This window comes from Mustela putorius, unplaced genomic scaffold (assembly GCF_011764305.1).
Source record: "Mustela putorius furo isolate JIRA1106 unplaced genomic scaffold, ASM1176430v1.1 tig00001027_pilon_pilon_pilon, whole genome shotgun sequence".
Taxonomy (NCBI): Eukaryota; Metazoa; Chordata; class Mammalia; order Carnivora; family Mustelidae; genus Mustela; species Mustela putorius.
Genome location: NW_025421538.1, coordinates 38126 through 54443, shown reverse-complemented (window position 1 = coordinate 54443; position 16318 = coordinate 38126). Strand labels below are relative to the sequence as shown.

General features: G+C 39.7%; 1 protein-coding gene across 1 annotated transcript in view; it reads left to right on the top strand.

The window, feature by feature from the left end:
- The window catches only part of LOC123393837 (ankyrin repeat and sterile alpha motif domain-containing protein 1B-like), a 105990-nt gene that overhangs the window by 71088 nt on the left and 18584 nt on the right, over positions 1-16318 (top strand). Inside the window, exon 2 of the mRNA XM_045087078.1 lies at positions 432-530. Coding sequence (XP_044943013.1) covers positions 432-530 — 99 coding nt within the window. The remainder of the gene's footprint in view (positions 1-431; positions 531-16318) is intronic.

Sequence of the window (16318 nt, the reverse complement as noted above, 5' to 3'; positions counted from 1 at the left end):
GTCAACATATAGGTAGGTCACTGAAGATCCTGAATGGCAACTCTTCTCAGAAGCATTTGCATTTTTAGGGGAATGGTTTTAGAACACAGGAATGAATCCCCAATGCAGATAACCCCATCATAAATAGTGAGCCATGACAGCATTTCTGAGAGGAAGGAAGCTTTCCTAGGACCTTCAACTCAGTCACATAGGTGACCTCCAAATTGCCCTCACCCTCACAGAAGAATGACTCTGTTTTTGTTTGTAAAAATCAGTTCACTTATTAGTTATTTTTCTCTGCATTAAATAAATCATTATTTACCCATGGTAATAAATAATAATAAATAATATTAATATATTAATAAATAATATAAATAATAAATAAATAATAAATAATCATTATTTACCCATGGTAAAAATACCTGATTTTAACATTTCTGGGTTTATTTCAGGGAAGCAATGTTATGGAAGATCAGGATTTGTTGGAAATTGGAATCCTTAATTCTGGGCACAGACAAAGAATTCTACAGGCAATCCAGCTCCTTCCAAAGGTAAGCAATGCTTTCTTGGCCTGGCCCCATGTACAGGAGTCTTCAGTCCAGATATGAAAGGGCTATTGGTACTTAGGACAACATCTCTACATATTGATGCAACTCCCAAAAGCGGTTCTTTTTGTAAGTCAGTCAGACTTACAAGACCACTGTGGGCCAAACTTGGCTTTAGGTGGATGACAAGAATGTCATACAGGACCAGCAGGGCACCTTCAGGGCTTCTCTTCAGTGCAAGTCCTTATACTGGTACAAACATCAGTCCAGGCCCCTCAGGTGACAGCTCAGGTACCAGAGGACAAGATCAATATTTGGTGGGTGTGGGAATGTTCCTGAATTAAAAGCCTGAATAAAGGCAGTTTATCTATCTCTTGTACACCCAATAGTCTTTGCCTTTAGGGGCAAGGGGTCTGCCTAATTATGAGTCATCACTCAAGGAAAACCAAAGTATCAAATCCCCATCAGGTATTTATAGCTCATGTATAAACCCTCTCAGTCTAGATGCAATTTGCAAGCCAACATATCATTTTAACTATAAGTCCTATGTTACCTAGCAACAGAGTTGACCTTCTGTTTCCAGATAAGGTCTCATAGGAACCTAAAGGAAGAGGTAGGATCTAAGCACTGGTCTTTAAGATATGTAGGACTTTAACTGATAAGGAAAAGGAAAGCATTTCAGGGATCAGCAGAAATCATATAAATATAAATATAAATTGCCAAAAGTATTAAAGGAATAGTGACACTATGTGATTTAAAATGCAGTGGGATTTGTGCAACAGTGTGAATGTCCTCAATCACTGCCACCAAATTATACACTTAAAAATGGTTCAGGTGGTAAGTTTTGTGATATGCTTAAAAATAAAAAAAAAAAATAAACATAGTTTTTTAAATAATTTCTTTAAAAAGAAAAAAGAAATCCAGTGTGATTAAAACAATTAGAGAGCAGAGAGTACAGCCAGAGATAAAGCAGAAAAAGTAGATTGGGTCAGTCTGTGTCAGGCTAAAGAATTTGAAATTTGTTCTGTAGGCTCTGAGGAACAGACATGACTGGACTGCTTTGGGCAGTCAATTTTGGAGGCAGTATACAATTGGCATGAGAAGGAGGGAAAGTTGAAGTAGGGTCAACCAGCTGGGAAAAGATTCAGGGGGCAAGACTGAAAGCAGATGAAAAGTTAGACTCGCAGCTAGATGCAGGAACGTACCATATATTTTGTGCTCTCCTTTGCTCTTTTCCTTCCTGATGAGGCTGTAATTTCTCCTCAGAACGAGAAAGATAAAGATTAACCACTGTTTCTAAGGAAGTGATCTGATGAAATTTGCCAACTGACAGTGAACTGAGTGTCCACTGATAGAACGTTACCACTTTTGCAAATTCGAGGAGAGTTACGCATACAAAAGGAGTTTGATCATACAATTTTCTACAGTAAAAGGAAAAGAATAAAACGGCCTTAGAACTAAATCCAGAAGTAATTCTTATAAGTGTATTGTTCACCTCACTACTTTTGTTATCTTAAAATATTGCTTCTTCAGCTAGTTTGCTCCTCATTCTCTGTGAGGACTTTTACACTGCTATACCCCCAACACGGAGCCCAATGTGCAGCCCATGGTAGGCACTCAAATCCATAAGTGACTACCCTCTTGTCATAAGGCTGCCTGTCAAGTTAAGCTCAAATAGTTCCACATCACTTCCTTTGTGAAACTTTCCCTAAAATGGAACCACGGTCTTTCACCTTGGTAATTATCACCTGGCCCAAACCAACCACCATTAAGTGGACTACCAGAGTAAGTTCTCTCTATCATCTGTAGGTTGGATTACTGGAGTCAATTTCTCATTGGTTCTCTCTAGCTTGGATAATTCACAGATACCTAATCTCTGTCCTTGTTACCTTTCTTATCACTCTATATCTGAATTTCCACACAGCATCCAGAATGATCCTTCTCAAATGTAAATCAGATCATGGCACACCCTGTTTAAAATCTCCAGTGGCTGTCCTTCTCACTTAGAATAAAATCTTTATCGCAGCCTACAGAAGTCAATAGGATCTGGCCCCTTCCCACCTCCATGGCCTCATCTCTCACTCTCCCATTTTCCTAAACTCTAGTTATGTGGTTTCTTTTTGTTCCAGAATATACCAAGCTCATTTTTGCCTCAAGCCCTTTCCATACTGGTCTTTTTGCCTAGTAAAAAGACTTTTATTCAGATTTTCATACACTCGCTCCCATATATCATCAAATCTCTACTCAGCTGCCATCTCCTCACTGAGGCCTTGATGACCTCAAAGTCATACTCCCCACATACCATCACTGTTTTCATATTACCCCATTTTAGTTTCTCCATGGCACTTCTGGCTACCTTAAGTTATAGTATTTATGTGTTTGTTTTTTCCTTATTCTTCATCTCTTCCCCAAGATGCAGAGTCCATAAGCTCAGGGACCTTGACTATCTTGTTCCCTTCTATATACCCAGCCACTAGAGCAGTGGCAGTCACATCATAGGTGGTCAGAAATGTTTGTAGAAGGCAGTAATACACTGCTGCTTTCTTTCCTCTGAGGTTTGATAGCTCTGCCTGTTTTGAAGTTACTAAGATTCCACCACTTCTGCCATAGAAACATCCTGAAGGCAGGCAGTGTCAGATCCACCCTTGAATTTCCCAATGTGCTTAGCCCAATACATGCGCATTTAAAGAATGGAAGAATGAACAACTGAATGAATATTTTCCTCATGTTAATTCAAATATACATTTTTCAAGTCAAAAAGTGCTTCAATTTTAAGACATATCCATAATTCTGTATATGCCATTTGATAATGAGAAACAGAAGAACCTGATCTCGGAATTATTTGGAGAATAAATGGAGTGTTTATTTTTAAGACAGAATATCATTCCCATTAGAGAAAACAATATAACAGAAACAATACAAAATTAAGCCTTTATCAAGAGGCTGAAGCGAAAGTGCTTACTATGCACCCAAATGAGTAGAGAATATATAAAAACATCCAAACACGTGTTCATCAGCACAAACAGAATGTTATAATGCTACAAATTGATGCTTTGCCTTCTTAGGTAATGAGCCCAATCTTCAGATGGTTAATAGTGTAATTTTACTGCCAGCACATTCATTTGCATTCACTCTAACTTTGCACTGCCGCAAAAGGGACACAGTGTCTCTTTGTTTTGTTTATGCAATTTTAGTCTTCAGAATATCTGTGTTCTTCATCTGTCATGAAAAATATTCCATGATTGCTACCTGAAATCCTTTAATTAACATATTGTGTTTTGGAATCCCTAAGATTGTTCCTAAACAGAGAAAAGGTGGTTTGCTAAATGCAATCTTGATCTGTTAGCACACTTCAAAACATGTTTTTCATGCTTTATTTGTTATTTGTTGTTTCAAATTTCAAAGACAAAAGTTTATTTCTTTGGTAAGAATGGTTTTTCTGTAATATGCCCTTTTTAATATTGAAATATTCACCAGTGCAAAGGTCTGCATGTTCTCAAGTACATTTGATACATCCATCACATGGAATGTATTCCGTGTGTTCTAAGCATAGGCATAGTTAGAACAGTAAGCACATTAATTCCTCTCTTCCACTCATTGTTTCCCTCTGTCTTTTATAATGCTTGACCTTGAGTAGCAAAGCTCAATTATCCATTTTCTCCCAGTCTCCACTTTCCTCACCAACCCCAGTTCTGTCTTTCCTTAGGTCTAAAAGTTTTCCAGAACTTCTAAAGATCAGATTTCACCCTTTTCTCTCTTTAAGAAAGGAAACATACCAAAAGTTTCATGAGAAGGTGACTTGCTTTGTACTCCCCTAGAAACTGTAAGCATATTGGACTTTTTCTGTCCCCTAGACTTGGGAAAACAATCTGATTACTTATTTGAACACATCATTTACCTTTTTCCAGGTACGAATTCCATATGACCAAGTATTTGGATAATCCTCTAAAATCCTTTTAAAAAAGGCATCATGTCTCTTATCCCTTGACAAGATAACACTTGGAAATCAGGAATTCAGAGCATTTTCATTTTAAATGTTTGCAAGACTTCCATCAGAACCCATTTGTCTGCCCTCTTAACCTCTCTCATCCTGAAGATATTCCAGCACACCAGCAACTTGTATGTCACATGCCCACTTCTTTTTCATCATTTTCTTTCCTCATATTTTTATGTTTTTTATCTTTGGATTTACTGAGTAGTGGTTTATACTCACTGTCCCCTTTATTTTGCTCCTATCGATCCTTCAACCTATTTGGGTCTAACTAGTTCCTACGCTACCACCGCACACAAGGTTATCAGTAACCAGTAGGGAAGAAAGTCCAAATGACCCTTTCCACCTTCACTGCACTTCAGCTTTAGTGAAGTTCCTATAGTCATGTCAGCTGTCAGCATTGTCTTCTTCTGGCGTCCTCATTACCTGGTCATCTTCCTGCCTCTCTGATGCTCTCTCTCCTCCCCTGCTCATTTTCCTCAGTTAAGTGGTGGAGTTCCTCAAAACTCAAACTCAACAATATTTGCTATCTAGTAACGGTTGTTATCACAGTACTCTTGATCATAGTACAGTTTCTGGTGTTCATAGTTTTCCTCCTCATTGTTAGCCTACTTCTTTTTTACTGCATAATGAACATTTACATTTCAGCTGCTCATTATTTCTAAGTTCAATTCAATTTAACTACTATTTGTTGGGCTACATACTTCCAATTATTTTTTTCACTGTACAACACTGAAAAACCTCTGGTTGGATTAAATTACCTCCTTTCCTAACCTCAGTTTGAGATTTGGGTTTTAAAAAAAAAGCACAGATATATCTGTTATTCCAATAGAAAAACAAGATTCAGTGTTAGTTATCTACTGTTATATAACAAGTTACCCCAAACCTTAGTGGCATATAAAAACAACATTTATTTTCTCAGAGTTTCTGTGGGCCAAGAATGCAGAAGCAGCTTAGCTGGATCCTTGGTTCTGGGTCTCTGGCAGGGCTACAGTCATCTCAAGACCCAAGTGGGAAGGACCTACTGCCTAGCTCACTCACATGGTTATTTATAGGAAGGATTCTGTTCCTCAGGGGTTTTTGGACTGAGGCCTCAGTCCTTCACAAGCTGTTGACTGAAGGTTTTCTTCAATTCTTTGTCATGTGGGCCTTACCATAAAGTACCTCACAACAGGCATCTGGCTTACACAGCACAGCAAGTGAGAGGAGAAGAAAGAGCCAGGGAGATGGAAGTCACAGTCTTTGGTAACATGCCATCCTTTTGCCGTATTCTATTCATGAGAATCAAGTCACTAAATTAAGTTCACATACAGGAGGAGGTGTTTAGAGATGCAGTAAATTTCTGGAGGTGGGATCCCTAGGGGTCCACCACAGAAGTCTACTCACTGCAAATACACTTTATCATGGTCTACATTACAATCTAGTTTCCAGGTCTACATTTGTGGTTAAAGTGGAATAACCTACCAGTAATAACAATGAAAAGGCCTCCTTTTATTTTCATCAGCCATCTTCATGGGACCGTGATATTCACAACTAGATGATTTAGAAGCCATATTTGCAATTGCCACTCAAAAAAGAGTTAGATGTGAGATAGCATGATATGATATAATCATACACAAATTAGAGACCCCAAAGATGTGCTAATTACACATAAATACTTCATGATCTAAACACCACTGATCTAAATGATACACACAAATCAGCAATCCCATAAAACATCATACATTTTTAAAACATGTTCTTTCTTCATCAGTGCCTCACTGCTGAAAGAAGATTATTTCCATCTATATTAGGAAAGTGAACTGGTCAAAGTCTATTAGACAGGACTTTTAGGGTGTTAGCAAACACCAAAGCTGGGGCACCTCGGTGGCTCTGTCACTTAAGTGTCTGACTCTTGGTTTCAGCTCAGGTCATAATCTCAGAGTCATGAGATTGAGCCCCACTTTGGGCTCTACACTCAGCAGAGAGTCTGCTTGGAATTCTGTCTTCTGCCTCTGCCCTGCCCCCTCCCTCAAATAAATAAATAAATAAATATTTTATAAAATTAAAAAAATTAAAACAACCAAAGCTAGAAGTGGAAGGGATCATGTAACCTTAAGCCTGATCAGAACAAATAGATAAAAGCAACAGTTGACCAAAAAAAATCTTGTGAGCAGGATGTACAGATAAACTGACAGGGACTGAGAACTTAAACACTATTAAAGACAAGACAATATGGAGTGGTGGAAATTGTGGCAAACCGTAGAATACAAACCCTGTCCCTCCAGAAATACCAGTTTTGTTTCAAAACAAAACTATATTACTAAAACAAATCACCAAGGACCAGAGTTAGTTATAGCTATTACAATGAGATCATGGATTATTTCAGAGCTCAAAAGGAGTACTATGGATGTGCCACTATCCCAGTTTGGCTTCTTGTCCGAAACTATGCTCTTAAAGATGCTAGTTCTTTCAAGTTCCTTAAAATTCAGATATGTATCAATTGTAGTCTTGATGGTTGATGAAGATGTGTATAAGCTTTAGGGGAAAAGTGTTTAACCAAAGTAATTTCTTTAAAAGTCTAGAAAAGAAGATTCAGTCTTACTTCCTATCACTTAGAAAAATGATAGACACTCCTTCCTGTGTCTTCTGCTGTTTTTCAGAAGGGCAATGGCAAACTGTAGACTGCAGGCACAGAAGTTCTCAAGGTACATTTGACAGTGTAACTTTTCTTTCTCCCCTGTCATCACTCACTCTCCACCTACCCTCATTCTTTTACTTGCATTTCTTTGTTTTTGCAGCTGGTCTTAAACGTTGTGCCACCCAGTGTTGATCTGCCACCCTATGAATCCAGTTAAAGATAGACTTTTGAACAAAATCTCATACACATACATGTACCGTTAGGATTAGGGGCCCTAACTTAAAGTTAATACACAATTGGACCCACGGTCTGACCCAAAGCATAGGGTATTCTTTTTCCTTTAAGTCTGGTCCTTGGTGAGTCAAATTGTGGTGTTCTGAGAGTCCTTTCAATTGCCATTCAGTTCTGCAGATGTCTTACGATTCTGTGACAACCAAATAAGCTCATTGGATCAGACAGGTCAGTGTAAAAGCTTGCTTATTTCTCAGGAGAGGTGTTGGTGCCACTAGAGAACAGGGAAGGAAGACAGACTAACTGACCTTACAGCGAAAAACTTAGGTAATTGTATTACATAAATCTTAAAGTGACAGTAAATCATTCAGATCTTTTCTGTTATTTCTTAGCCTAGCAACCCTGATGGCCTACATTTTCCTAGAGTGACCTCTTCTCCCATGCCTCACATTTTCTGTTACATGTGGAGACCAATAACTAGTCTGTCGTTCAAGAGTACATCGGGAGAAGGAGGGGCTGGTGTTTATAAAGGTCTCTGGGCCCTCTGAAATGACAGAGCCCAGTATGTACAGAATACGAATTAGCGTAGCTGATTGGGCTGCACAAGTATTCCAAGAACTGCTGGGTGTGTGAGGAGTGCAGTCTTAGCATAATTTTTATTATTTATTTATTTATTTATATTGTGTTCTGTTAGTCGAGCCGTAGCATACTTACCGATGCTCTGTTCTAAGATTTTTCTGCAGTTTCAGAAACCAAGATGACTGCTGCATTCTTCCTAAGCTAAGGGGGAAAGATCTTTTAATGTTTTCTTTTAGATGAATTTATCTTGGAATAGTTTATTATGTAGACCAGAGAGCTAAAATATCATTTTTAATTATAGTCTTCCCCCGCCCCGACCCGGTATTTACAGAGAAATAGGGGAGGAATTCTGCAAGTAATTAGGTTTTGATCTATAGCCATCCCCAGCAGCTGTCACCCTCAGTTTTGAGGAGTTCACCCCGATTTAATAAAGAACAATGGCCCCCTTGAAGTGCTACTGCAATCAGTAGTAATAGTACAGGAACTCTGATACCTGGGCACTTTCCCTTCCTTACATAATTCTTCCAAGAAGATCACAATTTAGAGCTGCAAAAGACCTTAAAACATCCAGCTCAGTATCTCTCCTGAGACTTTTACAGGTGAGGAAACCAAGTGTAGGTCATATTAAATGACTTGCCCTGCGGCAGATTGTTTCTTAGTGACAGAAGTGGAGCTAAATCCCAAGTGTCTGTGCTCATGGCAAGTGCCTCCCAGGCGAATACTGTGTGATATCTGAGACCCAAGGCTCTGAGGACTCCTGTGTATTTGCAAGAGAAACTGTAAAAAGGACAGGAAAGGACCAAATGACTAACCATAAGAAAAAGAATTATTTAAAATATTGGGCCTTTTCTTAAGTTTCAGGCTTAAAAGGTAGTTTTTGTAACTTCCCTAAGTCTCTAAACTCCCTTTTCAAGACTGGAGGTGAAGGATTGCGCCAGGAATCCAAAAGCTCTAGAAAAGGAGGAAGGAGACACACAGGGGAAAGAAGAAAGGCAGACATAGACCATGTCAGCAGTCCAGGTACCCACTGGGTGTCAAACCACTTGTTTATCCATTCATCTGTTGAAGGGCATCTTGGATGAATGGATAAGGAAGATGTGGTCCATATACACTATGGAGTATTATGCCTCCATCAGAAAGGACAAATACCCAACTTTTGTAGCAACATGGACAGGACTGGAAGAGATTATGCTGAGTGAAATAAGTCAAGCAGAGAGAATCAATTATCATATGGTTTCACTTATTTGTGGAGCATAACAAATAGCATGGAGGACATGGGGAATTAGAGAGAAGGGGATTGGGGTAAATTGGAAGGGAAGGTGAATCATGAGAGACTATGGACTCTGAAAAACAATCTGAGGGGTTTGAAGTGGTGGGGGGGTGGGAGGTTGGGGTACCAGGTGGTGGGTATTATAGAGGGCATGGATTGCATGGAGCACTGGGTGTGGTGAAAAAATAATGATACTGTTATGCTGAAAATAAATAAATTAAAAAAAAAAAAACACTTGTTTACCCTCAAAGGTGGCCTTCGGAAACCATTACTAACAGTAGCCACTGCTGTTTCAAAGAAGGAAAAGCATAATGGAATAAAATAACTGAACTAATCTTATTTATTTTCTTCTTTAATCTGGGTAGAGAGGAAGGGAAGATGGGCAAGAGAGAAAGGCACCCTAGGAGAGAATGAAGACACATCTTCCGAGCATTAAGCTCCATGGAGATGACATTTTTAGAAGAATCAGCCAGGAAGCAGCAGGGTGTAATGGTTGGGAACATGGCCAGACTTCCTAAGTTTGATTTTACCTATTTAGTAGGGGTGTTGTGAGATTTAAATGAGTCAATATTTATAAAATACTTAAAATGGAGCCTGGCATATCCTATGTGCTATATTTATGTTTACTAAATAAATTTTTTAAAAAACTTGAAGGTGAACCAAGAAAAAAAGTGAGGTTCCTTCATCCCATTAAAAATTACTTCTCGAGGCATACACAATAGACAAAATGAATCTCCTTTTATTCATTTCATAGATCTATTATGAAATATCTACTGCATGCCAGGTACTCTTCTAGGTGTTGAGGAGTTGATGTTAGGAAACAACACGTACAAGGTCACGGTCCTCTTGTAGCTTACATCCTAGAGAGGGGTGCAGACAAAAAGAAGTAAACAGATGTAATCTCAAGTAATGATAAGTATTATAAAAAAATGAATTAAAGAGGGAGTAGACAGAGTGAAGAGGATATACAAATGCATTTTAATCGTCGGTAGGCCGACTAAGATTCACACCCAGGCAGTTAACCTGAGGTTCTTTACCACCTCACTGTGTTGTCCAAACACTGTATTTCAAAGCACGAGAAGTACACTAAGGAGATATTGAAATGACTAAGCTAAATATTCCAAGCAAGACACCCTCAAAGACCTTGGCAAAAATGAACTCTCACCGGCTTTCAAATTAACCTAATTTAATCCTAGTTTAGCCACTTGGGCAAGTTGTTCAATTCTGTAGTCCTGTTTCCTCATCAATGAGAAGGAGATTGTGGCGGAACCCACTGTGTTAGACTGTGGTGAGCACTAAGGTTAGAAATCCCTAGGAAACGCCTGACATTTAGAAGCACTAAATTAATAGTAGGAATAACCACTTATAATTGTTCAGTAATGCTCATTAACAAAACTCAATGAATTTTTGCCATTGCCCTTGCCTTGGGCCACACAGTAACAGAATGGACATACTTCTTAATAAAAGACTCTGGCTAAAAACGCCCATGACTGTGTTGTGCTGTGAGCTTTCCATTCTTCCTTGTGGACTTCTCACAGAGCAAATTATGCATTCTCTAGATAAGAAGAGGGCCAAACTTTTGAATCTGGTCATCATCCACTAAATTAATTATTGTTTTTCCTGCATTTAGGATTATTGTTTAACCCATCAAGAGCTAGAAGCAAAGTTGTCTAAAATCATAACTAGGGCCTTCCTAGCTAAGAAATTAAATGAATAACATAATACTGAGAGGGCATCCTGCCTGCATCTCTTACGGGTAATGTAATCAGTTCCGTACACTAAATGGCAAGTCACAGAGGGGTAGGTACAGAAAGTACTTTGAACAGCAAGGGCTCGATAAAGATGTGCAACATAGGATGGCACAGAAGTGAACCGAGAAGCTGAGTGGACAGACCTTGACAGTGCAGTCCCAGTAAATTGCTAAAGGCATTGTGATTTCACAGAAAAGCAAAACTATGTAAATTCATGGAAGAGGTCTAAAAGAACATACCTGGGGCACCTGGGTGGCTCAGTTGGTGAGGCATCCAACTCTTGATTTTTGGCTGGGGTCATGATCTCAGAGTCATGGAGTGGAGCCCCAGTTGGAGCTCCACACTGAGTGCAGAGTCTGCTTGAGTTTCTCTCCCTCTGCCCCTCCGCCTGCATGCGCACACACGCTCTCTCTCTCCCTCCCCCTCTGTCTCTCATGTAAATAAAACTTAAATAAATAAATTAAATAAATAAATAAACATATCCACCATTTTGAATGCCCCATCCCCATCTTTAACATATAATTAAATTAAGCGCTAACTTAATAGTTGAATATAATTTAGCTGTATTTCTTTTTTTTTAATGTTTATTTATTTATTTGAAAGGCAGAAATCACAAGTAGGCAGAGAGGCAGGCAGAGAGAGAGAGAGAGAGGTGGAAGCAGGCTCCCTGCTGAGCAGAGCCTGATGCAGGACTCGATCCCAGGACCCTGAGATCATGACCTGAGCTGAAGGCAGAGGCTTTAACCCACTGACCCACCCAGGTGCCCCTTAGCTGTATTTCTTATTTTTTATCAATAGTATCCAAGTGAGAAGTCCATGTTCAATTATGTCTACAAATGCATTGAGCATCTACTTGTGTTTCAGACACAATGCAAGGAGAAAAAAGATGAAATTACACATTATCTGCCTTCTAAGAGATTACAGTCTAGCAAAGGAGGTTGAACCAATATCCAAGTGATTTTAATACAAAGCAGAGCATGAACGAGCTATAATAAAAGTAAAAATACAAGCTCTGGATGTTAAATGTAAAGGGAAGGTCTCTTATGTACAGGAAATCAGGAGAGGATTCCTGGAGGAGGAGGCAGATGAATCAAGAAGCTATTCTTATGCATCTTCAAAACTCCTTTGCTATGGGGAATTTTGAGATGGGCTCATGATACTCTGAGCAGAAAGTGACCCAAAACATTTGCTTTCTTGTTCAGGCAGATAGATATGCTGTTTGTTTCTCATTTGTAATAACCATTCTCTGAAATACAGCCCGTGCCATTAATCCAGCTATGAGTTTCATCCATCACTTTGCCTTTCGAGCTACAAAAAATCAAATACTTTGAACCCTAACAGATACCTACACTCAGCTTCAGTGGAGCAGGCTTAACTAGCAACAGAGTTAATATTCTCCTACCCTAAGCTAAGCGCTTTTTTGTTACCTGTATTTCTTGGTGATAATTTTCTTTGTTGGTGATCAATGAGATTTTAGATTTCCATCTTTTGACTCTAGGTTCTAATCTGCTGGTTGATCTGTAGACCCACAACAAATACACTAGAACAACATAAGAATCCACATTGCCCAGGACGTTCCTGAGCATACTCAGAAAGACACTGCAGGCAAACAGTTGGCTGTGTTTAACAGCCAACACTTGAACAAAAATCTTCTGTGTGCCAGGCACTGTTGTAGATACTATTAGGCTAACTCCATAGTTACTCATTTAAATCTTAAAATTAATTAATTCTATCTCTTACAGTTGAAGAAACTAAGGCACAGGAAAGTTAAGTAGCATTCCTAGGTCACACAGTTAGTAAGTGGCTGAGTCCGGGCCGGAACGAGGCAGCCTGGCTCCAGAATCTGTGCTCTCAGCCTCTATCACCCGAGCTTCCCATGCCTTTGCTCTGTGGATAGCCTGTCAACGCCTCCACCTTTAGACAAGTGACTAGCTATTGTCCTCATCTTCTATAGATCTAACACATTTTATTTTAAAAAGGAGTTCAACTTTTTTGTTTAAGTTAAAAGATTACTACTGGTCTTATCGGAGAAAGTGAGTACTCAGTAAACTGTCAGATTCCTTCCTTCTTGTCTTCCAGAGCAAATACATGTTAGCTTTATTCATTGTATAAATTTGTAATGGCATAGTGCTACATGGATATATTTTAGATGAACTTTAAGGTTATTATTTATGAACACCAGAGTCCCAACAGCTTAAAAGCTTTTTCTTCAATGCATCACCAATTTTAACCCTCAGTGGCTTCTTTACTCAGAGGCCACTGTTTGTTGGGAAATGGTTGTATTGATGATTTTCTAATACGATGAGGTAAATGTATTGCAGAAATTTTTGAATGTGAAATTTTCTTCACAAATGTATAAGAGATTATTGTGTAGATGTAAATATTGATTTCCCTGCCTTTCACCTCTGGGACTCAATTACATCATCATCTATAAACATTGCTGGTGTCCACTTTTGACAGAGTACTTTTCTAAGTGCTACTGATTTAGACACAAAGCAACAATTGACCTTACATCGCAAGTCCTTAGCATACCCGGCAGGATTGGAACCAGATGAAGGGATAGGGCAACTCCAGACACATAATGTCTGCAAACACCCACATGCCCAGATGTTCCTCATTCAATCAGACTGTAGTTCATTTTGGCCCTCTGCGAGCTTCAGAGATGATGACACAAAACCGGATAATATTTGGTCCCTGCCTCGAGGAGTTCTACCTACATTTAGGACACAAATATGTCAAAAACTAAACCATTATGTGAAGAAAGAAAACTGCTACAGAGGAGGGAAAAGCTAAGTACGTGAGGTTGAAGGAAGGTTTTTTGGATAGGTAGATGATGTTTGAGCTGAATCTCAAAGAATTATTAAGTATTTTTATTTATAAAGTATTTTTATTAAGTATTTTTCCCTAAATAGAGCATTGAGGGAGTCACTCCAGACAAAGAATGCTACCTGTGTTCCTGCTAGATCTAGAGACAGAAAGGAGAAATGGATGCCTACATTTGTCCATTCTGTCTCTGCGTGTGTGTCTTTTGTGCATGCACACTCACTTTCACACACACACACACACACACATTCTTTCCCCATATATGAACCTCAAGAGAAACGACAGAAGAGTATCTGCCCAAATTTTTCCACTCAAGTTTCTTCTCTTTTCTGGAACTTACAAAAACACTGGCATTTAATTATTTTCTTACATTCAAATATATATCCAAGGAAATTACATATTCCTGGAAGGAGGGAACCTTAGTCCCTTTTGTATTTTGATAATGCCTAGGATGATGTGACATATATATTTTGTGCATAAAAATTATTGTTGAATTAAGTAACTAATAACTACTAAAACTGTTGGTAAGAGCTGACTCTCTACTGAGATTTCATACAAGCACAGCTGAAAATTCAATGCCACTCCAATGTCTGAGGTAATTAAAAATTCTGAACTGACCCACAAAAATCTTAGACTATGAGGCTAGAAACATTTTTATAAGGACCAAGATATTGTTTATTGTGACCACCAATGGTAGTGACATAGTTCTTAGATTATTCCCTCACTATAAATATAAAAGGATTCTCAGCAATTCCAGCCAGTGTTTCAAAATGGGGTTATAATTCTCTATGTATCCTAAACCTTACTGAGATCCCTCCTAATGGTTTGTTCTGGGTGTCTCACATCACATGTGCACCATTAACCAGACCACTCACTGACCATGTGACACCTGCTCTCTTCGGCCTCTCTTGCTCTCGCTTATCACCAAAGCTTGAAGCAGTGCCACCACGACTCACCAAAAGTGCTGTCAGTGCTGTCAGTATCCGCTAAGGGTGCCAGATCTGCCATTAATGACGGCCAAAGCCAGCTTCATAGCTGCAGGTGCCCAGCGTGTCAAAGGTACTGATGTTTGCGCTGCTGGCTGCAGTGCCCAGGATCTTCTCATCAGAAGCGCCTTAGCCAGTGCCAACTGAATGTTCTGCCAGTGCCACTGAAGCCTGCCAATGTGGGCACCATCACCAAGTGCTGGTGCCCAATGTTGAGGGCACCAATGTCTAAAATACAGCACCATCTCTGCTTGCTGATGAAGTTGCCGGGGCCAATTATGCTGACTCCTTTTGTTCCCAGTGTCCCAAAAATGTTTCATGATGCAGCTTTTTTATTGAGGCTTCTTCTTCTTAAGGCTGATCCATGGGAGCTAGGCCAGGGCCTAGTCAGAGTGCCAGATCCTGAAAACCATTCAGAATCGAACATTCCCTATGACATTTGTCTATTGTCCTTTGAATCATAAACATATGCATTGGCTGCCTTCTTTGAGCAGAAGAGTCTTTTGAGGACTCTGAATTCCTCATGGAAAACAGACCCATGCAAGACCAACCCTGCCAGTTATCCATACATTCCCACACGTGAAAGGTGAGTTTGGATCTATTCAAGTTGAAATCCTTGCCACACAGCTGTGGCCATCAAGAAGACAGATTCACAGCCTATGTTAGAGAACAAGGAACATTTTACTTTGTGTTCCAGAAAATCATTTAGAATCTGACCGCTTCTCACCACCTCTACTCTAGCACCCTGTCCAACCCATTAGCCTCTTTCTCCTGCATTACTTCTACAGCCTCTGAGCAGTCTCCCTCCTCCTAACTCTTGCCTCCCTAGGAACTATTCTCAACACAGAAGCCCGTGACTGCACTGAAACGTAACCTAAACCATGTCACACTTCTGCTCAAATTCCTGCACTGGCTCCCTCTTTCTCTCCAAATGAAAGCCAGAGCCTCCCAATACCTTCAGAGCTTTACTTTCCCCAGCCCCTGACCACCTCTCTGACCTGCTCCCCACCCTTTTCTTCCCACACACACTGCTCTAACCCCTGGATTGTTATTCCTTGAACAGACAGCAGTCTCACTCCTTCCTGAGGGCCCTTGCCTTTCCTGGTCTCTCTACTTGGCATCTTGTCCCCTGATTGCCAGCACACCTCTTTACCATCCTTAAAACCCTGTTCAAATCTTGCCTTCTGAGTGAAGCTTTCCCTAACCAGCCTGTTCTCCTGCACAGACCCCGACTACTCCACAGGCACTCTCTAACACATCAAATTCTCCTGCTCTACTTTCTCTTTTTCTTTTCGCAGCACATCAGTTTCTGACATAATTTCCTTATTTCCTATGGTTTGTTAATTATTATTGTCTCCCCCACTAGAACGTAAGCTCCGTAATGACTGGCACTTTTACATGTTTTTTGACTGATGCATCCAGAAGAATGGTAGAAAATAGTAGGCATGTGGCAAGTATTTGAGTGAATAAATGAATGAGTAGATGAGTGAATGGGTGGACGGATAGATGGATGAATGGACGTGTGGTAGGTCTCCAATTCTGC